This window comes from Callorhinus ursinus, unplaced genomic scaffold (assembly GCF_003265705.2).
Source record: "Callorhinus ursinus isolate GAN/ISIS: 27379988/994484 unplaced genomic scaffold, GSC_fseal_2.0 scaffold110, whole genome shotgun sequence".
NCBI classification, from domain to species: domain Eukaryota; kingdom Metazoa; phylum Chordata; class Mammalia; order Carnivora; family Otariidae; genus Callorhinus; species Callorhinus ursinus.
In genome coordinates this window covers 654,926-681,984 of record NW_027397172.1, presented here as the reverse complement: position 1 = coordinate 681,984, position 27,059 = coordinate 654,926, and the positions used below count along the sequence as shown (strand labels likewise).

At 50.1% G+C, this 27,059-nt stretch overlaps 2 protein-coding genes across 3 annotated transcripts in view; one reads left to right on the top strand and one right to left on the bottom strand.

Moving 5' to 3' along the window:
• The window catches only part of TMEM191C (transmembrane protein 191C), a 35,138-nt gene extending 33,634 nt beyond the window's left edge, over positions 1-1,504 (top strand). The window contains exon 12 of the mRNA XM_025857217.2: positions 1,448-1,504. The gene's annotated coding sequence lies outside the window, so the exon portion shown is untranslated. The remainder of the gene's footprint in view (positions 1-1,447) is intronic.
• PI4KA (phosphatidylinositol 4-kinase alpha) overlaps positions 1-27,059 on the bottom strand; it is a 112,387-nt gene that overhangs the window by 8,488 nt on the left and 76,840 nt on the right. For both annotated transcript variants that reach the window (XM_025857238.2, XM_025857237.2), the window contains 17 exons: positions 26,840-26,929; positions 24,123-24,242; positions 21,375-21,467; positions 19,995-20,151; positions 19,629-19,756; positions 13,700-13,858; positions 13,262-13,413; positions 11,716-11,823; positions 11,003-11,130; positions 9,283-9,402; positions 9,043-9,122; positions 8,752-8,945; positions 7,683-7,773; positions 7,143-7,310; positions 6,410-6,463; positions 2,090-2,210; positions 361-490 (listed from right to left, as the gene is read on the bottom strand). In XM_025857238.2, coding sequence (XP_025713023.1) covers positions 361-490; positions 2,090-2,210; positions 6,410-6,463; positions 7,143-7,310; positions 7,683-7,773; positions 8,752-8,945; positions 9,043-9,122; positions 9,283-9,402; positions 11,003-11,130; positions 11,716-11,823; positions 13,262-13,413; positions 13,700-13,858; positions 19,629-19,756; positions 19,995-20,151; positions 21,375-21,467; positions 24,123-24,242; positions 26,840-26,929 — 2,093 coding nt within the window. The remainder of the gene's footprint in view (positions 1-360; positions 491-2,089; positions 2,211-6,409; positions 6,464-7,142; positions 7,311-7,682; positions 7,774-8,751; positions 8,946-9,042; positions 9,123-9,282; positions 9,403-11,002; positions 11,131-11,715; positions 11,824-13,261; positions 13,414-13,699; positions 13,859-19,628; positions 19,757-19,994; positions 20,152-21,374; positions 21,468-24,122; positions 24,243-26,839; positions 26,930-27,059) is intronic.

The window sequence follows — 27,059 nt, the reverse complement described above, 5'->3', positions numbered from 1 at the left end:
CCAGGGCCCCATCCCACACAAACAGGCAGGGCCACCAATGCCCAAGGATGGCGTCAGCCCTCACGCACGGACGGCCCAGGAGGTTAATCAGTAAAACGACACTGGGAGCTACAAAGGAGTCTGGTTTTCCTAATACCCTAGGTCCCTTCAGCACTTGGAGAGAGCAGAGTGGCCTCAAACTACGGGACACTATCCAGAAAGAAACTATGATAGGTTTTCTGAAATTTGCATGGCTGTGCATTTTGCTCTATTTCCAAGAGACCTGACTTGCCAGGGCAGAGATTCCCAACCCTGGCTGTTCAAGAATCAGTGGGGGCCCTCCAGGCAATTCCCATGAGCCAGGACTGAGATGCCACTTACTTGATGATGGCTGACACGTTGGTGATCTTGTTAAAGAAATCAAATTCCCGCTGGTAGAAGTCCTTGGCTGGGCCCGACAAGGAGCCAGTGATCTCCTCTACTAACTGCTCCAAGAGGTCGCCGATGTCAGCTGACAGAGAAACCGAGAGGGTGAGCCTGCAGCTGGGCCACTGAAGGCCCTCAAGGAAACCCCACATTTGCCAGATGTGCAGTCCAGGTGTTCAGGTGTTCCCCAGAACCGAGGCCAGCTCAGCTGCCCCGAGAGTGTGGTCTGTAGCTGCCTGGAGGGTCCCTGGGACCCTTCAAGACCCCCCAGTCAAAACCACGCTGAAAGGCTGTTTGCCCTCCTTGCTGTGTAGACGCTTGCGAGGCTGGGCACAAGCAGTCGGCCAAGATGCTAGTGGTCACTGGATCCTCATGGCTCTGCTCCCGTGGTGTGAACAAAAGCCAGTGTCACTAAGAATGTCCCTGGTGAGGCGATAAGTAAGGACTAATTTGATGACACTCTACCCCGAAGACATCTCTCTGATACTCTGTGTGATGACATGGAAGTCACGCAGCAGTCAGCCACGTGTGAAGTACACAGGCGCTGTCAGGCTCCCGCGGAAAAGCGCCTTGCGTTGGATTTTCCAACTGAACTAACTTCTTGTTTCAGGGAACACCATTTTTACTTAAAAGAGTGACCGACGGACAAAAATATAGTTATTTGGACTTAGGTATATTTTCTTGAAAATGACCAAGGTGAATCTGCTATTTAAGGAAGACGACTACGTTTTGGGAAACGTGCATCTGTGACTGTGAACTTGACAGCTTCCCAGCACTTGAAAATGTTTCTGGTTTGTAAGACCAGTAGGGCATTCACACGTGTGATTTTTAATGTTGTGAAGTCCTGCGGGGGGTGGGTGTGGGTGTGAGCACTGGGTAGACCAATGGACTTCAAAGAAAGAGCATGAGAAACTCGCTGACATGAGTTCAAATCCAAGTTACAATTAATCATTAAGAACCTATCACTTGTGTTTGGTGCAGTATCAACCGAGACTATCTGTAGTGACCAGAAAGACGACTAAAATCCTCCTTCCTTTTCCAGCTCCATGTCTGCGTGAAGCCAAATTCCCTGCATTGACTTCAACCAAAACAGCATATTCCAACAGGTTAAATGCAGAAGTGGAATGGGAATCCTGCTGTCTTTTACTACAGAAAGATGTTATGACATTACAGACATTAAAGAGATCTGCAAAACTGTAAAGGAACACCACTTTTCTCCTTTTTCAATTATTTTTCACAAAAATGTTATTTATGTTAACATGTAATAGGCTTATCTTTTTTAAATGTCTTGGTTTTACTGTCCAACACTGGTTAACATTGAGAACTAAAGCTTCTGGGGGCCTCACTAGTTTTTAAGGGTGGGAAGATGTGGACAAGCTCTGTTTGAGAACCGTTCACCCTGGGTGGCTGCCTCGTCCCCACACGGAATTGCTAGGTCAAGGGCAGGGTGAGAAGAAGCTCTCGCATGTGCTTGGGGAGCTGCAGGATGGTGCCAGGGTAGGCAGGGTGTCTGCAGGTGAGGTTAGCAAAGGCTTCATGAAGGAGGGGGGTCCTGCTCCTGCTGGGTGTTAAAGATGAGGCGTTCCCACTAAAGGATGGGAAGCAGAGGGACGGGCTGGGGCAGCACAGGCCCTGGAGGGCTTTGGAGGGGGGTGAGGACTGAGGGAAGGTGACAAATACTCACGGTCTTTCTGGTGCCCTTCTTCATCCAGATAGATGTTAGTTTTCATGTTCCAGATAAATTGGTGTGCCAGAAGCTGGGATTTGGATGCTGCCCACAGAATATACTCTCGCACATAGCCCATCTGTAGGAGAGCAGGGTCACCATCAGCCCAGGCCTGGATACCTCTCCACTAAGGGAGACTCTAACCCAGTGCAGGAGTGGACTCCCAGCACTTGCAGACCTAGCAAGAAGTGAGGACCAGTGATTTCCAGCTGTGTGAGCAAGCTCGTCTGGGGATGTGTGAGCCCAGTCCAGGGGCTAGGCCAAGTTCTAGCTTGCTAGCTGGCCGACGGGGCAGATGGGGCCCCAGGCGGTGGGGTCTGCAAAACAGGAAGGAGCCAGCTTTTGTTTCCTCTGTGCATTCCCCTGGACTCTTAAGAACCCTAACTCTCCAAGAACCAGAACTCTCAATTTCTGCTGTTGTCAAGTATGAGGAATGAGTAGGCTGCGTACTAAAACTCAGCTATAAACTGGTTGTTTGGAACAATATTCCACAGTGATGGGCAGGTTCCAGAAAATTCTAACACACAGACACTTCTTCATGAGTTAACATACCATGACCACTATCCTAAGGACCTCTCCTCTTTCTCCTTCTTAGTCATGTTCTGCTACTCGTAGCTCCAGTTTTAATTACCCGGTCCAAAAGTTAAAAAAGGTGCAGGCCTTTCTGGAAGACTTCTGAAGGAGTGGTCTCTCCCCTGACCACCGCAGTTCGTGGCCCCTGCATTTGGTAAAGTAGTCTTTGGATAGATGTCCTCAACTTGGCTGGGTGGGCTTACCAAGCAGGTCAAATTTCAAATAATTCCTTGCTATGGGTTTCCCAACGCGAACCCAGCAAAAGGATCTAAAGATAAACTATGAACATTCAACTTATAGTGTGTTTAAATAAAAGTTTGCAGAGCTTCTGGGCTGGTGGAGGTGTGGGGAGAGCCATGCGCCCAAAGAGCATGGAAGCTCTGCAACCTTCCCACATCCCTTGTCCTATGCTGCCCTTCCACCTGGCTGTTCCTGAGTTATGTCCTTTTACGATAGTAATGTGCTCAGTTTTGCTGAGACCACAGAGGGGACTCAATGAAGTAATGAACAGACTATCACAGGGAGGTGGAGACAGGCAGCTGTTTGAGCAAGGAGGAAGTGTCATCAGTCACTGAGGCCCATGGAGCCTTCTAGGTTTGGGAAAGGTTTTAGTTAGCATTTTATCCCTGTGCGGTTCTTTTTTTTTTTTTTTTTAAGATTTTATTTATTTATTTGAGAGAGAGAGAATGAGAGATAGCATGAGAGGGAAGAGGGTCAGAGGGAGAAGCAGACTCCCTGCTGAGCAGGGAGCCCGATGCGGGACTCGATCCCAGGACTCCAGGATCATGACCTGAGCGGAAGGCAGTCGCTTAACCAACTGAGCCACCCAGGCACCCTCCCTGTGCGGTTCTTAATGAATTTAATATCTGCCTTGCCAGACAATTTGGTTGAAAACAAATCCATGTTTGCTTTATAACTAATTATACAAGCAATGAGATAATTCCAAAGTCAAAAAAATAACTAAGTATGGCCACTTCCATCCTGTCTGCTCCCTGTCTGTTCCCTCTAGTTTTGGTTTATCCTTCTTTTTAAAGACAATATAAGCAAATATATTTGTATCCCATCAAGCTCAGACTTAACAACAAAAAAAAAAAACAAAAAACCCCTAGAAATGGAAAGCAAGAAAGAAACCAATGAAGCTAGCTCAGTCTTGAGTTGACATAACCTCACAGAGAAGAATCATTTCAAGTGACTTTAAAATTGGGTAATTTGCGGGGGACATGAGTGGCTCAGTTGGTTAAGTATCCGACTCTTGATTTCAGCTCAGCTCATGATCTTGGGGTCATGAGATCGAGCCCCACGTTGGGCTCTGTGCTGGGTGTGGAGCCTGCTTGGGATTCTCTCTCGCCCTCTCCCCCTCCCCCCTCCTGCTTGCACATGCACTCTCTCTCAAAAAATAAAAATAAAAAAAGAATTGAGTAATTTAGGGACTTGCCTATGGTTTTGCCACAGCTTGTCTGTCCTAGATTGCAATTCTCTTTTATTCCCAAATAAACCCATGTTTTGCCGAAAAGTTGAAATTAAAAAAACAAAACAAAAACAAAAACAAGTAATCTGACTGTATGTTCCCAGTGGAAAATATACCAAGAACAAAAGACAAAAAAATCTGACCCAGTTTTTAGTAATCATGTTGTAATAATATAGGTATTGTGACTCTGAAACTATTAACATAGTGGAATAATGCAAAGAAATAGTATGTTAAAGTTATTAGAAACCAGTATTTTTAGTATTAAAAGATTCAAACATAAACTCAACTAAAGTAAAAAACTCTATAATCCTACATTTGAATTATTAGTACACTAAAAAAAAAAGAAAATATTAGTATAGTCTCATGATATATTTCCTCTAAAAAAACAAAACAAAAAAACAAAAGCAAAAAGCTCTATCTACTAGAAAGGCCTAGAAACCACGACCAACTCAATGACAGTGACCATTCTTAGCATTTAGATTATGTTGTCTCAGTAAAATGAATTGGAGTTCCTCGGAAAATGGGTGATTCCAGGTCTGAGGCAGAAAACAAGAAGAGCCTAGAATATCTTATCCTTCCTAGAAAACAAGGTTATCAAGGACTAAAGATCAAAGAAGGGACACTTGGGGATTCCGAGGAGTCAGAAAGATGAGCATCAAAAATAACTAGTGGGTTGAGACATACCAAACATATCAAAATCCATGAATTTATAATGATATGTGGGAGAAAAAAAGGAGAAAAACTCATAGTCACTTTTGGATAATGCCAAGGAATTAACCCAATTTTGAAAACTAGAAAAAAAAAAAAAGAGAAAAATGTATCAGGATTTTTGTGGAAAGCAACTTATGTAAAATCATGGCCAAATGAAACCAAGAGCAGCCCGCCTGACTCGCACATGCTGGCCGCAGCCCCCACCCACACCTCCATGCGAACGGCAGCCCATGGAGGCCCCCGCGGCCACGCGCAGAGCAGAGCTCAGAGCACGCTGCCTGGGGAGCGAGGCGTTCTAGGGCTGGGGTGGAAGCAAAGACACAAACAGTAGAGGGAGAAGATGATGGAGGGGAGGGAGAGGAAATGGGTGCCTGGAGAAAAGGCACACTGTGACGGGCCCCCAAGTGCTGGGCCCTGGCTTGGTGAATAAACTCTGGCACAGTATCAAAACTACCTGCTGAGTTGGAGGGCTTTTGGCAGTTACCACGCTAAGACAGGATTCCGTCTTTAAAGGCTGGCTACAGGTCTAGAAGCACTCTGGTCTGTGGACTGAGACAGAGCATCCTGCCAATCCGTGGGGAAGCAGCTAGCCCCGGGACACCCAGCCAGTGCTCACTGCCACAAGGGCTCAGCCCGACAACCTGGGCTCTGGCGCCCCATGCAGTGCGGAGCGGAATCGGCAGGAGCAGGAAAGGGGCGGCTATTGCTGCTGGACTCAAGACTCAAGCATGGGGGGGGCGGTGCCGGGATGAAGCACAGGTAGTGTGGGTTCCGGGCTGTGGTCAGTCCTGTGTCAGGGGGCTGTTTCTGTGCCAGGCCCTGGGCTAGGCATCTCACGTACAGGTATGCTATACATGCAGGGCTGAACTGTGCCCCCCGCCACCCCCAATTCATGGGTTGAAGTCGTGCACGCCTCAGTATGACGGTGTCTGGAGACAGGCCTTTAAAGAGGTGATTAAATTCAAATGAGATCATTAGGGTGGCATCTAGTCCAATGTGGGGTCCTTATAAGAGATTAGGACATAGATACACAGAGGGAAGACCACGTGAGGACACAGGGAGATGGTAGCCATCTGCAAGCCAAGGAGAGAAGCCTCAAGAGAAAGCAACCCTATGGGCACCTTGGTCTCCAAGTTCCAGCCTCCAGAATTGTGAGAAATACATTTAACCCCCCCCCCATTCTGTGGTTCCTTGCTTTGGCAGCCCAAGCACACCAAACATACATCATCTCATCTGACCCTCCCTGCTTCCCACCGAAGAGACGAGGGAGCTGGATTCAGGGACTGAGGAAGTAGCTGGCAATATTTCTAGAGCCCACGGATCCTGCACAGCAAGACGGGGCCTCAGGGTGAGGTGAGGTGAGGGGGGCCTCCTGACCATGAGCACCGGCCACAGCCTCGGTGGGGGTGTGTGTGAGAAGAGCTCGGAGACCCTGCTCCCAAGGCCCCATCCCTGTTGCCGAGGGCCCCCTCCCCACCGCCTGGCACGGCTCTCAGGAGGGACAGCACATGCTGGAACAGCCTTACCTTGTCATACCTGAGGGCCTGCACAATCTGGGGGATGTAGAACAGGATGGCGTCCTGCAAAGGAGGTGAACGAGCAATCATGACCTCCAGGAAGGGAAGACAATTCCTTACCTCCAGGACAGTAAAAACAAAAGCAACACAGATGGCTGTCCCAGGGCCCCACTCCAACCCGGAATGGCCCCGCTGTTACTCAGCCCATGGGACACCATCTCGCTAGAGATCACAGGGGACTGAGAACCAGGGAAAACCCAGAGGACAGCAAGGAAAATGGCCGATGGCTTGAAACACATGATGGGTGAGAAAAAGCAAAAGGAACGAGGACAGGGGAAGGGCCCACCCATGTGTGTTCACTGCTGGGGGCCTGCTCGGGGACAAAGGCTGAAGTCACAGCAGGCCCGTGTGCTGGGGCCTCGGTGAGTCAGCTACCAAACCCCTGTCACTGTGGCTGTCACATGGGATTCCCAGGCTTCCCAAGAGCCCACGGCTGGGCGATTGTGCCCAGACAGCCACAACTGGCACCAAACTCAAGTCAACTTCCTAACATATCTGAATCAGAACTAAATCTGTCTTCTATGACTGCCTGAACAGAAATGGGGATGAAGACCTGCTCGAAGATGGACCCATGTTTCACCAGGCCCACATCAAGTTTGAGATAAAGCCCGTCCTTCCTGTCTCCACCCCAACACTGCCTGGTGGTCCCACCGGGGCCGATTCAGGCAGGACGCAGGCTCACCGGCGGGAAGGACCGCAGGACTTTCACCCCGTACTGCGCGGTGAGAGGGTGCGGCGGGTACATGCTGGAGAAGTAGGAGAGGCCCGTGGGCGGGTCGGCAGGTGCCCAGCACAGCACGTGGCTGAGCTCGGGCGCGTCGGCGTCAATGGTGTGCCAGGTGACCAGGAACTGGGAAGGAAACAGGGAGATGGTCTGGCACAGGCAGGCCCTGATGCCCCTCTGGAAACACCCGGCCCACCCTGTTATCTCAGGGGCGGTCCCAAAGTGATGATGAAGCACTTACAACACCGTGGGGAAATGCTTCTGATACATGATGTAAAGTAGCATAATTTTAACTCGGGTAAAGTACACTCAATATTTTTCTACTATAAGCATAATAAAGGCCTCACTTGAGAAATGGAAAACACAGGAAATTAGAAAAGTCATTATCCCACTGAAGTTGCCAGGTTTTTGTCACATTTCTAGTTTCCAGGCATTTGGGAGGCATTTCTGTTCTTGTGCAGTTTGAGCCCAGGCCCCAGCACGTGCTACACTAACTACCTTGATAGCTTCGGGGATGTCACTAACAGCTCCTGGGTCCAACCGCACGAGACGGGTCACTTCGTTGCCGATGGCTTCTGTGTTCTTAAACCTATGGCACACAGAGGGTGCGGGTGGGGTGGCCTCTCCCACCTCCACGGAAGAGGCAGGTAGAGGGAGACCTGAACTGGAGGGGTGCAGATTAATGCCAAGTAACACTTAACACTACGCTACTGACGTATTGGTAACTCTGACCATGAGTGTTTACAATAAACAGCATTATGACTGGCTATGCCATAAATGCCAGAATGATCTCAAACTCCCAATCAAAAGACATCCCCCTTTACAGTCCTTGCTTTCAGAACAACCCCTTGCCCTGGTGCCAAAGCAGCCCACATATGGCGTGGCAGCCCGTAGGCCGGAAGGTACGTCAGCAGATGGGAGGGTGGGTACAAGTTTTCAGGGGTCACTGCCCCAGGAAAGGTGGACTTTCCATGAACACCTGATAACAGGCTGTGGTCCTGATCCAGAGGACTGAATTAGAACCAGGAGGAAGCAGTAAGCAGGCAAGTGTGGGCTCATGGGGAAGAAATGTCCACCCCTGCATGTGGGGTAGATGCACTTCTTCGGGGGACTTAACACAGGGTCCTGGGAGGCCCCTCTTGGCTACCATTGGTCTAAGAGTTCTGACCTTGGAGAGCTACGAGGGGAGAGTTCACAGGACACTCGGCTGCTGGCCACCTAATCTGAGGAGCCTGCTGCTGAAAAACCTGTGGGAACAAACCAAAGGCTCCCCAGGCCTGCCTCCCTGGAGCGACAGACAGCCTCCATGTGCTACCCATCCTCCTCGAATGTGCTCTGACGCTTCCCGCGTGGGATCTGGGGTACTGGGGCACTCCAGGCAGGAGTCTGTGCTGTGTAAGCACTGCACAGAAAGACTGGGTCAACATCTAGGGCAGAGGACCAGGTCTCTAAGATCACTTCCCCGACCGTCCTTGGCAGTGACCACATCATATTTCTCCTCACTCAGGTGCCCTGGTACTGGACTTCTGGCAAGGCCCTCATCAGGCAGGTGTGACCAGGGCCCCACCTGGCTGGCAGTTGCACGGCTAGGTAAGGAGAGATGCTCCAGGCGAGGTTAACGTTGTCCTTCCACTGCTTCTCACTCAGGCTGATGTACTTGGACCTCCAGTTGGCCACACTGTTCTCTCCGGCCTGGTCCAGCTCCAACTCCGGGGCTGACAGTGGATTGTACCATGTGATGAGACGCTCAATCTCGGTGGCCTGGTGAGATGAGACATCAATACGCCTTCTGTGTGTACCCATGTGCCACTCTGCTCCTGTTTCCAGTGCTGTGGGCATAGGATGGGTGTCACCTTACCAGCAGGGACAGCAGCAGCGTCCTTCGCTTCATGTAGTACTTGTGCAGCTGGGAGCCCCGGTTGGTTTTCTTGGACATGCCTGTGGAGGAGAGAGAAGGCCCAAGTGTGTTCTTCTGAGTTCACCGGCCCATGCTTCACTTCTAGAACCCAAGAAGCTGCTTTTCAGGGCTCTGCTCACTGTCTGAACCGCCAAGATGTGACTCAGACTGGAGGGACCTATCAGCAAACCTTCAACCGACCTGACTTCTTGGAGATGGTCGACATGCCGCTGGACAGGGGGTAGGTGTTGATCCAGCCTTGAGTGGCCTGCTGCCGAGAGCCGACTGCTATGTCCAGATTGCTCCGGGTGTCTTGGTTATCTGTAGGGAAACACGTTGTTGCTTCCAGAATGAGGCGTCTGGATTTTCACCAGAGATAAGGTGATCAGTGGAAGAGCAGGGAGGGAAAGACATGGTTGATGGATCTGCAGAATAAACCAACCTCTCGGAAGTGTTTGTTTTTGTTTTTTTAATGTAAGCTCTACATTCAAGGTGGGGCTTGAACTCACCACCCTGAGATCAAGAGTCACACGCTCTACTGCCTGAGCCAGACAGGTGCCCTGGGGAAGTTTCTTTAACCATTCTACACAGAAAGCTTACTAAAATGTATTATAGTCTTCCTAACTTTTTTTTTTTAAGATTTCATTTATTTATTTGAGAGAGAGAGAGAGTACGTACATGCCAGTGTGGGAGAGGGGCAGAGAGAGGGGGAAAATCTCAGGCAGAATCCCCGTTGAGCGCGGAGCCCGGTGCGGGGCTCGATCCCACGACCCTGAGATCATGATCCGAGCTGAAATCAAGAGTCTGACGCTTAGCCAACTGAATCACCCAGGCATACCTCTCTTAGCTTTTTTTTTTTTAAGATTTTATTTATTTATTTGAGAGAGAGAGAGAGAATGAGAGAGAGCACGAGAGGGAAGAGGGTCAGAGGGAGAAGCAGACTCCCTGCTGAGCAGGGAGCCCGATGTGGGACTCGATCCCGGGACTCCAGGATCATGACCTGAGCCGAAGGCAGTCGCTTAACCAACTGAGCCACCCAGGCACCCCCCTCTCCTAGCTTTTAAAATAGAAGAAAACAAATGTGGGTGGCAATCCTGATCAATTACCAACAGCTCTCTCATGGCCAGCATCATGCTGCCCTTCAACAGAGCAGTGAGTGGGGCCGTGCAGGCAGGTGAGAAGCACTGCTGGCCCTGCTCTCCGTGGAGTCAGGACGCCGCCTCAGAAAATCTCTGTGCTTGCTTTTTAGTTTGCCTTTCCTTTCCCTGCAGTCAGGTTGTCGGCTGGGGGTCTGCCTGCAGAAACTGCGCTCCTCATCCCTACTTTGTGCTGGGGAATCAGCTTCCTGCTCAGAGAAACAGGAATGTGTTTCTTTGTGGTTTGCTGCTTGCTTACACTGTAGCGCCTTTTCCTTAACCCTGTCCACCCTGGCTCGCTCCTATTCATCCTTGGAGACTCAGCTCACATGTCACCTTTTCCAGAAAACTCTCTCTGGCTCCCTAACTCCAGTGGGCCAAGGGCCTGTCCTTGAGGGGTGCTCCCATGATCTCCTCATGTTGACATCACCTACCAGGTGACAGGAGACAGTGCTTATTCATCTTGGCACATGGGCCTTATCACAGGATGGACTGTCAGATACGCAGTGGGGGCTGGTGAACTGGGCTAGTGCTGGGAGAAGTTATGCCATGTGGCCTCTGCTCAGGGCCCCCTGCACTTAGTCATGCTTGTCAGCTGAGGCTGGAGGACCAGTGGTGGCCAGGCAGGCTCTGGGTCTCTGGTGACCGTGCAGCAGGGCCACGGCCAGGGCTCAGCGGGACCCTCACTGTTCTGACGGGGCTCCTGCAGGGCTGCCCACTGTGCACCACTGTCTTGCCCGCCCCCATCACCCAGGAGCAGCTGCCCAGCTGAGGACAAGGCTTACCTGGGGGAACAAGCTGGCTGGCAGTCAGGTACTTCTTGTCTGAGAACATGGCTGTCCAAAATTTAATCATTATGCTTATGTCTTCACGCAGCCTCTTTTCTCCTTGAGTAGGGAACTTTGGGGGGCAACTTCAAACAACCACAAGAGGACAAGAGTTGAGTGCCTGGACTCTGGGACTAGAAGCCATGCATATTATAAAAGCATGTGAGAGGGGACATGAGCGGTCTCTGAATGACAAAAGGTGAGCCCAGAGCTAGTCAGCAGCAACAACGATCTCATTCATTCTCATGGAAAAAAGTGGGGTGATTTCCTGAGTCCTCCCATGGCCACCTCCACCACTATTCCCAGTGCTGTGGACAGCGCTCGCCGGAATGGTGTGCTTATGGCCGATACAGCTGTCTCTATACAACACGACCTGCGCACTAGCAAAGCCACTCTTCGTGTGGTAACCATCCAGAGGAACAGGAAAGTTAAATGGATGCAGTTAATCTCTTCAGTCCATTGAACTGGGGGAAGACGTGCGTATGTTGTGCAGGGAGGCTAGCTCTAACCAAGCACACACGTAGAAAGACAGCACAGGGCTGAGGATTTTCAAACCCAGGGCCACCAGAGCTACTGAACAAGGAAGGCAGCGCATAAATCAGGCCATACCATTTTGTGCCAGGACTTCTGGGGATGTGGGACACAGGTGCGCAGCACAGCTGGGGGAGTACCTGAAGTAGTCAAAGGCGGTTGAGTAGATCTTCTCTCGAAGCACGTTGCGAATGGTTGCGTTTGGGACCACGTCGGCATGCAGGAGGGCCAGCCCCAGAGTCAGCAGTCTGCAGAGAACACCAGGCACCAAGTCAGAGCGCACCGCCCAGGAATGCCCGAGGAGTCTCTAGCTCCTGTGCAAACCATGCGGCCCTAGAGCTCAGGGCACGTCTCTGGATGACAGAGCTCTTGGAGGCCAGGACCGTGGTTTATTGTACCAGAAATGTCCTAGGAAAGGGTTGTTGTTGTTGTTTTTTAAAACCTTCACTCTAACTGGGGTAAATGAACAATTTGTGTGTTTATCTGCCTTGGCCAGAAGTTTGTCTGCAAACTACCTGCAAACTACTTTCTGAGTGCAGTCACCTACAGGGGCTACAAAGGTAGAACATTTAATTCAAGCTAAAAGAAAAGGAAATTTACTGAGCACCTGGTTTCTGCCAGGCCAGGGCTACTCGATGGGCATCTACAGATGGTGTTGGTCTGTGATGAGGTAGTATAGAAACTGAGATGGGGTATCTGCTCATTTCTACAGCAATTGCACCTTGCTATGGGGGTCCAGTGTGAAGTCTTTTCCAGTAATTTATTCTCATGCATTTTATAAAGGTACACATCTGTGATGGACTAGAAATGGAGGGAAAAGACTACTAGCCCTTCCCCACAGTGGTCTGAGAAACATAGTCCCAGGGGGTTCCCTGGGGGCTGCAGGAACATGGGTCTGGAGCTCAGGGGAGGGGCAGAAAGAGCTGGTGTTGGCAGTGGGCAGCAGGAAGGGGTACAGGCAGGGGTAGCGTACCCTGAAAGGGGGCCCCCTCACCCTCCTTCTGACCGACCACCCAGGCACCTGCAGGCCCTCCCCATGCCAGAATGACCCTGCCTGCTGTGTCCACAGCACCCCTGACCGTAGCATGGGGCTTGAGCCTCCCTACTAGGCCACATATCCCCCAAAAGGGGGTATCCCCAGATGTGGTTAGTATTTTCCACAGGACTTGGCAAAAGTCGACTTGGTGTAGTCAGCATGATCTGAAGTTTTCTGTGAACATCTCTGAGGGGTAAAGGGACCTGCCCAAAGCCACTGCCAGCCCCCCAGTCTGAGTTTGTCACACCTGAGCTCTGCCACACCACCTGCTGTTTTCCACTCAGCACTATGACACCAGAATCCTTTTGCTGCCATCCACCCCCAACCAATTTAGAAAGGCTGCCCAACATTTGGCTGCCCCAGGTCCATGAGTGAACCATCTTTCTGAACACTCCCCTGCTATGGACAGCATGCTGGCCGACTTCCTCAGCCCTGGAAGGGCATGGCAGGCCAGATCATTCCATCCAGATCCCCTTCCCAGGGGCCCTGCAGGTACTAGGGCTTGATCAGTTTCTGGTAAAAAAAAAAAAAAAAAAAAAAAAGGACCAAGCATGGGAACGTCCCCTGCAGAGGGCCTACTGCACCAGCAACTCTGACAGAAATTTCCCCCACCCCATCCCTGCCACCACCACGAGAGGAGAGCCCCTCACTTGAAGCGAGGCCCAATGGCCGCCACGTGCCGGTTCATGCTCCCCTTGGCCCCACCGATGTTCAAGGACATGGAGCGCTGCAGCAGGCTGGAGAAGATCTCCACTTGGTCAGAGCTGCAGTACTTGGCGATCTCAAACCGCTGCACCAGGAACTGAGTGGGAAGAGAACATGCTGCTCTGCAGGGGGCCTGGCCCGCCCACCTGCAGAGCCAGCACAGCCAGCGAGGTGGGGCTCTGAACCAATAGGAGGGTGGGTGGGGGTCTTAGGGCAAGCACAACGAGTCCGGCAAGGGCCTGGGGAGAAGGCTGGAATAACCATCCCCCTGTCCCCAGGTAAGGCAGTCTTAAACCTGGAGCTCTGTGTTTACTGCACCATTGGCCCCAGGGGGAGCCCCTGACCTTGCAGCTATAGCGGGTGGGACCTGGGGAAGCACATACATCAATCCAAATGTAGTGGGGGGTCACTTCAGGGGCACAGGGTTTGGGTTGACTGGCTTCTGATGCTGCTAGGGGGTCCGCTTCCTTTATCTCCGCGGAAAACAGGCCGAACTTCTGCTCCACTGTCATCTGCCAGGCCCCTGCCATCTCCCGCATAAACTGCAAGTATGCAATGGTGGTTAGTGTCTCTAAGAAGCACAGAAAGGTACTTACTGCTGTTTAATTATAAGAGGAATATATGCTCGGGGTGCCTGGGTGTTTCAGTTGGTTAAGCTTGGTTAAGACTTTTGATTTGGGCTCAGGTCATGATCTCAGGGTCGTGAGATAGAGCCCTATGTCAGCCTCTGCACTGGGGGTGGAGCCTGCTTATGATTCCCTCTCCCCTCCTCTGTCCCTCCTCACCCCTTAAAAAAAAAAAAAGAACACATGTTTAACAAACAAAATTTAGAAAACTGGGGCCCCTGGGTGGCTCAGTCGGTTAAGCGTCTGCCTTCGGCTCAGGTCATGATCCCAGGGTCCTGGGATTGAGTCCCTCATTGGGCTCCCTGCTCAGCAGGGAGTCTGCTTCAACCTCTACCTCTCCGTCCCCACCCCCGCGCCCCGCTCATGATATCTCTCTCTCTCTCGGATAAGTAGAATCTTTAAAAAAAATTTAGAAAACCAAGGAAAGAATGAACAAAAAAATAAAGATCACCTATGATCTAACTTCCCAGCCATTTTCTACCAAAAAGCCCATTCTTCAAATATCACTAGGCCAGGTGCTGGCCTCCTGCTTTGTGGTGTCAGCACACCTGGGATGGGCCTAGCGCTGGGTGGGCCCTCAACAGGCTTCACCTCGTTGAATCTTCCTAATCATCCTGAAGCACCTGTGGTTGCAGAGGTGCGGTCACCTGCTCAGGGCCTCTAATCTGGCAAAGGCAGGGCTGGATTTTGGCTCTGGAGCCCAGTTCGTTTTCTCCACCCAACACAGACCCTGAACATCACCTTCTTGCCCCTAACCAGCCCGGGGAATAACTGTGGGGGCCCAACTGAGTCTGCAATTGCCACTGGGTGGTTCTGCAGGGCAGCAGCCTCTGCTTTTGGCCCAACGATACCTGGCAGCTCCTTCAAGGGTATTCAGACACACTGCAGAGAGTGGTAACCGAGGCTTGGTGCGTGGGATGTGAATGCTCTGGCTCCCTGCCCAGTATCCATTCCCTCTTTCTTTATTATGGTTTTATTCAGGGAGGCCGAGTGACTAGTCACAGGTACCCTCACCCAGGCTTCTGCTGGTTAGGGTGGCCAATGTTTCTCATTAGCACTAATCAGCAGGTGGGCATCAACTAGGCGAAGGCCACGGCAGCCAGCGTCCTCTGCCCTCATGCCCTTCCTGCATGGAGGCACAGAAGCCATCTGGAGGTCCTGAAGGTGAGGACCAAGCCCACATGCTCAGGGTGGCGGAGTCGCAGACACGAGCCAGGATATAAATGAGCTGCCCGTGACACCAGGAGGACAGCCCCTGGTGGTCAAGGAACTGTGCCCAGTTTCTGTTTCCTGCAGCCAAATATAAGTCTTATGTTAGAGGAAGAAACTGCAAGGCTTCCAGGGCTGATGAGCCACAGCAAAGCGGTATGCCCACTCATGTGTTGAATAAACACATCTGGCTGCTGCCTCTGGGCCTGGCTGCTTCCCCTCCAGGCTCTAGGAATGGAGCAGTGAACAAGACAAACATCCACCCAGTCTATGGCAGGGTCACAGATGGCAAGAGAAGTAAGATCTAGATATCAGATGCTGATCAAAGCTAAGGGGAAAACAGCCATGAAAGGGCTTAGAAGAACGAATAGACATATGCATGGGATATTCTAGACACGGTGGGCAGGGTACAGCTGAGACAAGCCCTGGAGGAGATGTAGAAGTGAGGTATGCAGCTTCCTGGCTGCCTGAAAAGAGCACTGCCAAGAGAGTGTAAAGCCTAAAGCAGGAACATGCCTGGAGGGCAGGGGCAGCAGGGACCCCAGTGTGCCTACAAGCAGGGCAGGCAAGGGGAGCAGAGGGGAAGAAAGCTGAGGTGGCAGAGGGGCCTTGCAGATCATAGAAACAAGTGTGCCTTCTACTCTGAATGAGCATGGGCAGCACTGACAGGTCTGAGGCACAGGAGGGACCTAATGTGACCCATATTTTACTGACTCACTCTGTGTATATGTGGAGAAGGCAGAGAGGGCCCAGGTGGAAGCAGGGAGGCCAGCAGCTGCCTCTCTAGTCCACGGGAGATGGAGAGTGGGATCAGGGGGCAGCAGTTAGGATGCTGGGAAGTGGTGAGCTTCTGGATATACTTTAAAGGTAGAACAGTAAATCTGTGAGGATTTGCTGAGGATCATTTGTGGGAAGTACAAAAGGGGAGTCAGGGATGGTGGTAAGGATTTTGTCTGAGCAGAGGGAAGGACTATGCTGGCATTCACAGAGATTTGGACACAGACGGGTGGAGGTCAGGGTGGGGCTAGTTCATTTGTTTTGGGTCATGAATTTGAGCACCATACCAAGGGATCAGAGGTCTTTCCCATCTTAGTGTGATATGGGCCCCAGACTCTCACAAAGAGGGTTTTCATGTGGAGGTGAGCCCAACAAACTCATAGCTCTCTCTAGGAATGCAGGAGATGCCATCAGCCATCAGGATGCCATCAGCAATTGTCTCTCTAAAGTTGGAGTTATCAATGATTTTTGTTTTTTCCATTACACTCCTATCTTCCAACTTCTCTATAACGAACATACATTGTTTTTATAATAGAAAAAATTAAAAACCAGAAGCCAACAATACAAAAGACACAAAAACAAAAGTTAAAAGCCTTCCCAAGATGTTGGCTGGGCCTAGACAACAGGTCCTTACAGAGGCAGGGACGGGGATTGTGAGGAGACAGATGGCCTTCAGTCCCAGGTGAACAGCAAGAACGTTCTGGAGGATGTAAAAAAATCAGGCTTATCTGTTGGACTGCTGAGAAGTAAGAAAGCCACAAAGAACTGATTTACAGAGACTTTCCCAGGGAGCAGCAAGCTCTAGCAGCCCATGGGCCAGTGCTGGGTCTGGACACAAGTGGGTGAACAAGGCCCGCCAAAGGCCAAGAGACCTGAAGCCAGCAGAGCTACTGCTCATGGCAGGGGCAGGGAAAATGGATCAGGGTCCAAAAGACCCCAAATGAAAGAGCAATTTGGCATAAAAATCCTTCCATGACCCCTTTTCTAATTTTGATGAGGTGGGGGAGAAAGGGAAATGAAGGTGGGGTGAAAAGTAGGAAAAATCTATCCTTCTTGCCAAGACTGACCCCTCAGCGGTAGGGGTCAGTGAACCTTTATTTTAGTCACCCAACAAAAGAAAGACCTATTTTCTGGGAAAGTAAAACAGCAGTGCTCCTCAGTCTCCACTGTTTTTCTATACACAAAATCTACAACACAATAAAAACATTTAAAACACTAACGAAAAAAAATCAACAGAAACAGACCCACAGATGACCCTGATACTAGAACATATCAGACAAGGATTATAAAATAAATATTGTAGATATGACCAAATATTTATAGGTAAAGATGGAAAAACTAGATGAAGATACAGAGAATCTCAGAGAAATACAAACTATAAAACAGAAAGAGAAATTCTAGATCTGAGAATCATAATATCTGAGATAAAACATATATAAGATGGCTTAACAACAGAAGGAACAAAGCATCAAAAAAGAGCAGTGAACTGGAAGACGGACCAATTACAATGAACCAAAATGAAATGAGAGAGAGAGAAAAGTGAAAAGAACTGCAGAGAATGTTAATGATCTGTGGGACAACGTGAAGCCACCAACATGTGTGTGTGTAATTGGAATCCCAAAATGAGACAAGAAAATGAGGGAAAATATTTAAAGACATATTGGCCTAAAGTTTTCCAAGTTTGATGAAAAACCCTAAATCTCAAAATTAAAGCAGCCCAATAAACCCCAAAGGGAGAAATACACAGAAAACCACATTATCATAGTCAAACTATCAAAAATCAAAGATGAAGGGAAACATCCTAAAAGCAGCCAAAAGGAAAAACCTAAACAAACAATAGCAGCTCCTGAGGAACAATTATAAGAATGACTGCTAATTTCTCCCTGGAAACAATGCAAGCCAGTAGAAAATAGATGTACTTAAACATGCTAAAAGCAGCAAAAGGAAAGAAAAAACCTGTAAACTTAGGATCCTAGATCCAGGAAAAATATCCATATGCATAAAAAATGAAGGTGAACTAAAGCGGAGAGAATTTATTCCAGCAGAGCTGAACTATATAGGCAATGCTGAGGGAATTTCTTTGGGCTGAAGAGAACAATTGAATTTGAGTCTACAGGAAGACTTGAAGAGTGTGAGAAATGGAAATTATTATCTGGATAAATGTGTAAGGCTTTTAAAAAAGTCCTTTTCTTAATTTCTTTGGAAGGTTTTTGACTTTTATTTTTATTTTTAAAGACTTTATTTACTTGTTTGACAGACAGAGACAGAAAGAGCAAGAGCAGGAGAGGGGCAGAGGGAGAGGGAGAGGGACAAGCAGACTCCCCTCGAAGTGAGGAGCCCGAGGTGGGGCTCGATCCCAGGATCCCAAGATCAAGACCTGAGCCGAAGTCAGATGCTCAACTGATTGAGCCACCCAGGTCCCCTGGCTTTTAACTTTTAGAACAAAAATAACACTTTTATAAGGCATATAACATATGCAGCAGTAAAATAGATGAAAACCAAAAAAGGGGGGGAGGGCACATGGGTGTATATAAACAATGGCAGATCGCTGTCAATGCAGAATCCTCTACCTGGCAATGACAACAGCTACTACCACAAACAGCAGTTAGTATTTACTAATAGATTGCTATGTTCTGGGCACTGTTCCTGGCCCATGAGGTGAATTAAGCCATTCAATCTCCACAGCAACTCTATGTCATAGGTGTCCGCGCTATTATTCTCATTATACAGATGAGGAGCATTGCCCTGCAGTCAGAGCCCCTGCAGGCTGCAACAGGACTCTCATAGGCCATTCTGCATGCTCCCTGATGCAAGCAGAGCAGGCCAGGCTGAGAACCCAGTGCCTACTTTAGTTCTACAGAGAAAGGGTCCAGGAGCCACTGGTGAGCCCAGGGCCTCAGGTGACTCCCTCTCCTTAGAGGCTGCCATCAGTGCCTCTTCCTGACCAGGTAATCTCCCATGGAAGCCAGCTGGACCAAAACATTTCCCCAAACTGAATGGTGTGCCCAACACAAACTCCATGCAGTTTTAACATCCCAGGCAAATGTGAGGTATGATGATTACTGCCACCACCAGCACCTGCCTAGAACATTCTAATTCCATCTTCGGAAATATTCCATTTTCCTCAGGAAACAAGAAAACACCCCTTTTGACCACTTATCTCAAGTCATCTTAAGAAACACAGAAAAAAATGCCAAATTCCCTGTTGTTATGAAAATTAACAAGATCTTTGAAAAAATTTAACAGTCCTTAGATATTCATCCAGTCAGTTGAAAGGGCGTATATGACCTTGCCTCGGGGCTTCCTCCAGTAGCAACTCTGGAAAAATATGGATACCAGGAAGACTACCCCTCCCAAAGTTAGCAGGCCAAGAGAAATGGCTTTGTGGACAACCACCACCTCTCCCAATCACATCCCACGTGTTCCACTCTCAGGGAAATGGCTCCCTCTACTGAGCTTTTGAGAAACAACAACTTCTAGGAGCCACTAGGATCCTTTTAACATACATTCCCTGTTGTCTCCGAGATAGCCCGGTGGTCAGGCATTAATAGCACAATCTTACAGATAAGGAGACTGAGGGCGCCCAGAGGGTGAGGGGCTTGCCTGGGGTTTCCAAGCGTGTCAGCTGAGCAGCCAGGTCAAGCTCTCTCCATCTCTCACCAGCCCCACCCTCAGGCGCTGAACACAGCAGGTGTCCTACCGGTACTTCCACTCCGTTCTTGCCAGCCAGCAGCCACTCCCAGCAGGCCAGGGCGGTCTCCATGCCATGCTCGTTGAACATCCGGAGGGGACCCCAACACAGATGATGAAGGAGCTGTGGGTCACAATCTGCAACCAAACACACACTGTTCAGAAAAAGCACTGAACACGGGCTGAACCCTTTGCTTGTCTCCCCAAGTCAACAAGACAGAGCACCAGGTGGGCCAATGATGGTCTTTTGTTTACTTCTACCCCGAAGAGACACCAAAGAGATCTCTACTGGGGGAGCCCCAGCTCACTAAGGAAAACAAAGGTAAACACTCATTTTCAAACGAGCCCAGAGCTCCCCAGTACCTCTGTCCATTACCTTTGCTGCTGATGAGCATTGCTGTCAGCTTGAACATGGCCTGCGTGTAGTGCTGAGGATTACTGAGGTCTAATGCTGTATTCAGCTCCTGGACCATCATTTTGTTCAGGTCAGATATCTGGCCTGTTGCATCTGAGAACCGAATCATTCCATACACCTGCAAGAAGTGCACTTGTCAAGAGAGTCACACGTAATCCACTCAGACAGACAAGGCCTGACCAGAGCCCCACTGTCTTAAACTACAGCTTGTGTGTGTGGAGAGTGACAGGGTCATTTCAATGATGTTACCACTGCTCACACTTTGGGGGAACTTCTCTTTTAGCAATGTATGTTGGCATTCCCTTCATTCTAGATGGTCCTTGAAGGCAGAGACCTGGTCTTGTCAATTTTACATTTTAGCACTGAATCCAGGGTCTGAACCACAGTAGGACTGCATGATGTTGGCTGATTAAATACATTCTTTCAGAGTCAATTAATGACTCAAACGAGATCAGCCTCACTCTTTTTAAAGCTGTACATAACTTCTTCCCCCCAACAAAAGCATGTTGCTCTCTTATCTACCAGATTTGACTATACAGAAAGGGTCTAACTCCTTCCAAAACCAAACCTACTGCCAAAGACACACTTCCTATCACCACGGGGATATTCAAAATAGGTGGAATAGGCCCTCAGAGCAATTCTCAGCTCTAGGAATGTAGGGTCAGTGGCAGCCTAGCAGTGTGAGGGGCCCCCCTGCGGAGGGCCCACAGGAAGAGGAAGAGCAACTGCTAGAATGAGGAAGTCCCATGGCGGGGAGGGACTCAGACTAGGCACGGATGGACTTGCAGGGACCTCTGAAATGGCGTAGACGAGCTTCTGTGTTTTGCAGATTCAGAAACTGAGGCTCCAAGAGGTGAAGCAACTTGCCAGGCTGGGCTAAAGTGCAGCATGGAAGGCGAAAGCCCTCATGGTGAGATGTGGTTCCCACCCCCCCGCTCTGCCTATGTGACTCTGGCAGGTTCCTTTATTTCAAGAGTCTCAGTTTCATTTTCTGTAAAGTTGGAATAATAGTACATACACCTCACCAACCGTCCCAGATAGTGCACAGCACTCAACGAATGTTTGCTACCACTTAAAACAAAACAAAAAAACAAAGTCAGAGAGACAGAATGCTTCAGCATGGCAAGACTGTGTGTATGTGCAATCGCCCTCCTGCAGAGGTGGTGAGTAGCTGCCATAAATGCTCCAGACTGTGCTGATGAGTCCCAGGGCTCACGCCTTCATGTCCACCTAAAATGAGTGAGTTCCAGACCCCCGAGTGCGTTTTCCACCGAGAGGGAGCTGACTGGCACTGGAGCAAGAGGACACCTCGAGGACCCCAGGACACAAGGGCAGAAGTACCTCGCCCGCATAGCGGTTGCGTAGATTCAGGGACGCCATGAAGTTGGAGTAATCTTTCTTCACACAGGCCGGGCGCTCCGTTAGCTGAGTTGCCTACAGGCAAGTATCAAAAATTATTTCAGGCCATTGCCACATGTGTTTCTCATGTTCACCATGGCTAAGCCTAAGTCCAATTAAGAAGTCAAGTTCAGATCCAGGGGTTATTAGAAATCTTCAGTGCTGACAAGCTAATAAAACAAAATACTTTAGAACAGCCTCTAGTCTGATACGTCCCAGGGAAAAAAGATGAAAAAAAATCTTAGTATGAAAAATTTTCTGTGGAAGGCAGCTTATGATATAGCTTCAATTTGCTGCCGACTGTTTTTATCCCCAGTGGTGAACATACCTTTGCAAAAGACATAATCACCAGATCATTGTGAAAATCATCATAACCTATGATGAAAATGCTGTGCCGGGCTGCCTCCTCTGTGGGTGTGGGCTGGTGTGTAAACGCGACTTGACGATGGTGAAGGGTGAGGTTGAGAGCATGGTGTCAGAGCAAGTAAAAGCAGGGGCTCAGAGACACCCAATAGCTGCCACAGTCTAATGTGGGTCTAGTGGCAGAAGACAAAAGGGGTGCACTCTTGAGTACAAGGGCGGCCCACAGAAAGGGGAAAGTATTTGCAGACCACACCCCCCTCATTTCCTCTGCTTCAGCTTCAGCCCCCCAGCCCCCCTCCCATCCCTCAGGGTTGTGAGGACTGCTCTCCCTAACCCTGGCTGGTCACTGCTACCATGCTCTCTAGCTATCGTGCTGCCTGGTGTCACCGAAGACTACGAATATGCAGCGAGGATGACCCCTTTCACATTTCCCTTCAGCATCTTTTACTACAAACCAAGACAACCTATCCACTTCTTGACATATGGATGCTACTGGGGAAAATGAATCTCTCAACGGCTGAAGTCTGATGGACTGTTTTTTTGGGGGGGGGAGGGAGCAGGTGAGTGGGGAGAGAGAGGGTTGGAGGAAGAAAATATGAAATTTGGGGAAGAAACCACAAGCAAGAACAAAAATACATGATTTTCTCATAAAATTATTAAGCTGGTTTACTTTTCAAAAGGTCACGTAAAACTGCTTTATGTTTTTTGGAGACTGTGTGGCCTATGGCATCAAGCAGAACTGCACTGGAACCTGATCCTGCCATCCACTAGCTATGAGGCCCTAGAGAGGTCACTTGCTGTCTCTTAGCCTGAATATACTCCCTGGCAAAATGGGGACAACAGTGGCCTTCTCACCAGGCACCAGGGGTTCAGTGATGTCTGCAGGCTCCCCGGGCAGCAAATGCATTGGCAGGCCACGGTGCAGGCCACCTCTGTCCCCTGGATAACTACTCTGACTGCTCCGGCTCACGTGCCTGGTGCACTGTGACATGGAGGACTGCCCTGAAGGGCTTTTCTGAGTCTCGATGCAGCACAACCCACCAGCCTGAAATCATGCTTCTAAAACAGCCCCCCAGGAGCGGCGCTTTCCTGAGTGCCATGTGATGGGGAGATGTCACTCTGGGGGCCAGCACGCTTCTGTGCTTTTCATGGAACAGGGGCAGCTGGCCAGGATCTCCAGTACAACCAACAGTCGGAAGACACCAATAAATACATCCTTTCTTCTTCAGAAACAGAAAAGGGAAAACCAAACGTAAATCTCTTTTTTAAAGAAAAAGATTTAAATCTTTTAGGCAAAACTGACTTCTTACAAGCCAGCTGGCTGGAGCCTAAAGAGGACCAGGAGTTGTCAGATGCATTCTGAGCAGTCCCCAATTCTGGCCTCTGCTTGTGTTGTCAAAGTGGTGGAGACCCAGGTCAGGGAGCTGATCTCATGTCAATGGGCCTGGCCTATCAGTGGAGGGTGTGCAACACTGATGTCTTCAGAGAACACGGAGTGACCTCTGGTGAGAGCTCCAAGGAGGGCATGGGACGTGAGAAGACACTGGTTTCCTCTGGCACTGCCCCAGGCCCTGCACAGAGGCTGAGCGCCCTTGGCTCTGCCTAATGGGCTCCCCACTTCCTGCTTAGAGTCCTGGCCATGGTGAGAAGTCACAGGGCCATCCTCCCTCCCTGGTGCTCAGCCTCTGTACCCATGCCCTATCATGTCTGTAAAAGACAGGTGGCAGCCTCCCCACCTCCCCATCCTGAGAGGAGTTAAGAGGCACAGAGTTAAGAAGCCTACAGCCATACTTGGTTGGGACAGACTGACAGACGCTGTGCTAGGCCCTAAGGCTGGGAGATACCGCCATGCAATGCTGCCAGTCAGATACCTGTTGTAAGTCTGCTGCTTTGATCCTAAACTCTGATTTAACTAAGAAAGTGCTACTTCATGGACGTGCTGCCCTCTAAAAGAATCCTGAGCAGAACAAGACGAAGCTGAAGATGTGTATGCACGTGCACTTTGGCACCTGCTGAAACAGGAAAACCCAGCAAATGTTTCCAATCGACATGACTATAAGATAATGCTGACTAGGTCTCCCAGAGCTCAGTTTCCTTCCTTGGGGATACACAGAAATCCAAATCTGATATCATTAATGAATCAAGAAAACACAGTAAGGTTCTACGGCCCAGCTCTCTCTGAACTTGGGGATTGTACATGGGACTCTGATCCGCCTACTGCCAGCACCGCTGCATGTGCGGCACGGGTGCCCAGGTGCTTTTGGAAAAAGCCCCACATCAGTTTTGGTTTTTCCCTCACCCTGTGGCTCCCAGGAGGCTCACACATACCCCAAGAGTGGTATTCTGCTTGTTGTAGCCGGCAAAGTGAAGGATGCTTTCGGTGGCCATGGCCAGCCCTGTGTGCTGGGACAGTCCTGATACCCAGTTCTGATGTTTGTTCAGATATTCCTGAAGTCAGAAAAAAAAAAAAAGGCTGTTTTATTTTATTTTATTTAAAGATTTTATTTATTCATGAGCGACAGACGGAGAGAGAGAGAGAGGGAGGGAGAGAGAGAGAGAGAGAGAGAGAAGCAGAGGGAGAAGCAGGCTCCCAAGGAGCAGGGAGCCCGATGCAGGACTCGATCCCAGGACCCTGGGATCACGACCTGAGCAGAAGGCAGACGCTCAACCATCTGAGCCACCCAGGCGCCCAAGGCTGTTTTATTTTAAAGGTATGTGAGGTAGGAGAGCAAACACTGGTTCTGATGTTGGGTCCATCCGTTGCTATGGGAGCCTCAGTAAGTTAAAGCCCCCGTCTCTGACTGGCTATTGCTCATGTGTGAACAAGGATGACTTGCCCAGAGTGGCCAGCACACACAGTAAACCTGAGAGGACCGTTACTCTTTTAGCACATCCTTGCTGACAATCTGCCATCTGCCAAGTCCCGTGCTCCCCAGAACACAGAGCGGCAGAGTCCTGGTCCTGCTGTTAATATGTGGGCAGTTCTCCTGCCTGAGCAGCCCTGCTGTGAAGGGGCGGCCTGATGGACAGCAGGAAGGCAGAGCGAGGGCCTGAGTCTGCCCGGCCAACCGGTGGAGGGGGATGCTGGGGCAAAGGGACAGTTGGCAGGGTCCGGAGATGTGAGAAGGCCTTCTGCTCTGGGGACCCTCAGGGGTCAGAGGTCAGCACTGCAGAAGCAGCAAATACAAGGGGCTAGATGGTAGGTGGGCAAGCCTGGGCCAGAGATAGGCCAGGTCCAAAAGGCCTTGTGTGCCAGGTGAGGGAGTTTAGGGTGGGCCACAGGACTCCCCTCAGGAAAGTGCATGAGCACTGACTTACAAAACTGTGTCAGTGGTTTCGGAGGGTTCATGGAGCCCTAGAAACCCAACCGTGGACCCTATGGTGATGGGGAGTGGCTAATGAGCAGAGGTAGCGGGGAGGTGTGCAGAGCAGATTTGCTAGTGGCATCAGCCCACCCTGGTGGGCAGCACAGATGATGGCTCAGGACAGGCCGAGGCTGCTGGCAGGAAGCCCAGGCAGGACCGGGACACTATGGCTGGGCACTGAGGGCTGGATGGCAGGTGGGGTGGGGTTCAGATGGACTAGATGTGCAGGGGGAAGGGAAACGGGGCCTGGGGCAACACCAAGGGGAGGCCTGGTAGAAGCATCGACACCAGTGCAAGCTTTTGCATTTCCCACTCCTTTCCTAGGCCATGCTTAAAAGAATACATAGCTCTCCCTATTGTAGGCTTTTTTGGTTTAGTGAACCTTTTTAGAAATGAAAGGGGGCTTCCTCTCTTTAGACCATAGCCTTGGGAGCTGAAGCCCCTCTCCTCCATGTGAACAACAACAACAAAAAAATCAGTTCCTAAATATGAACAGTTTGAGAAAGTCCCCCAACCTGAAGAGTACCAGTGTATCCACTAGACAGAGACAGTCGTCAAGCTACAGGCATGGCCTAGTTACAAGGCCCACCTCTGTGCAGCTTAGCTGCTGAGTGCCGAATGGAGGGCTCCATTTTTTTTTTCATTTCCCCAAATGCTCTAACCTCACTGCTCCAACACCTTTGTGGAAGGAGGAACAGTACGGCAATGTTAGGCACCACCCACAGGCTCTTGCAGAATGCATTTCCAAACAGCCTCTGAGGTTCTTGGGGCTAGCTGCTCTGTCCTTCCTGGATTCCAGACCCAGAAACACTTTGGAACTAGTTTTTTTTTTTTTTTTTTTAATATTTTATTTATTTGACAGAGAGAGGGAGTACAAGCAGGGGGAGTTGGAGAGGGAGAAGCAGGCCTCCCGCAGAGCAGGGAGCCCGACACGGGGCTCGATCCCAGGACCCTGGGACCATGACCTGAGCCGAAGGCAGACGCTTAACGACTGAGCCACCCAGGTGCCCCTGGGAACTAGCTTTATCCTGACAAGTGTTGCTGAGGTCAACTTCACACGCCCCTCTCGTTGTACCTTCTCTTTATTAAGCCAGATTTCTTCTAGTGGGATTTTTCTTATCTTTGATCCCTTTTGAGGTGACTTTTTCCTCTCATATGTTGTGGTATTTTTGGTCCATCTCTGCTTGACCAGAACAATGGCTCACCTTGCAGTCGTTTGTGTTCACAAGCCAGTGCTTTGGTCTGAAAAGGCTCTGTGCAACTCCATGTGCAGCCTGGATGGGGCTCTACTGGGACAGCAGCCTCACTCCAGCTCCGGCATTCGGGAGAGGTGTTGCTGCTGGACTGCCAGGCCTCCCCACACACCATGTCGCCCGTGCCCGTCTTGCAAGCAGCCCCAAGTCCTGCCATAAACCCGGCAACTACCTGGTGTGAGTGGTCAGGCTCCCAGGGCCTGCCTGCCCCCCTCACCCACGACCAGCACCCTTACCCCCCAAGGAGTTCCCACCAAAGAGCAGTCTCTGGGGCTTCTGTTATTCTCAGGCACTAGACTAATGTTTTTGGTCTCTGTTTATTCACACTAGTGCTGTTTGTATTTCGAGTTTGCTGTGTCTGTGAAAGCTCTCTGGATCCCCGGAAGGAGCATACCAAAATTGCTTTTTGGTGATTTCAAGAAAGTACCTGTAAGTGGGACTTGGTGACTGTCGGTGCCCACTTCATCGCCTCCTGTAGGATCATTCCACAGCGCGCGGCAAAGTCCTTCACGATGCTCTGGAAGAGGGGGTAACGAAGCCAAGGTCAGTGTATTTGAGCCATCAGAGGATGCCAGCTACAGACTGTCATTAGCGACTGCTGGGGGCCAAAGTGCATCCCCCCTAAAACCCATGTGTTGAAGCCATAG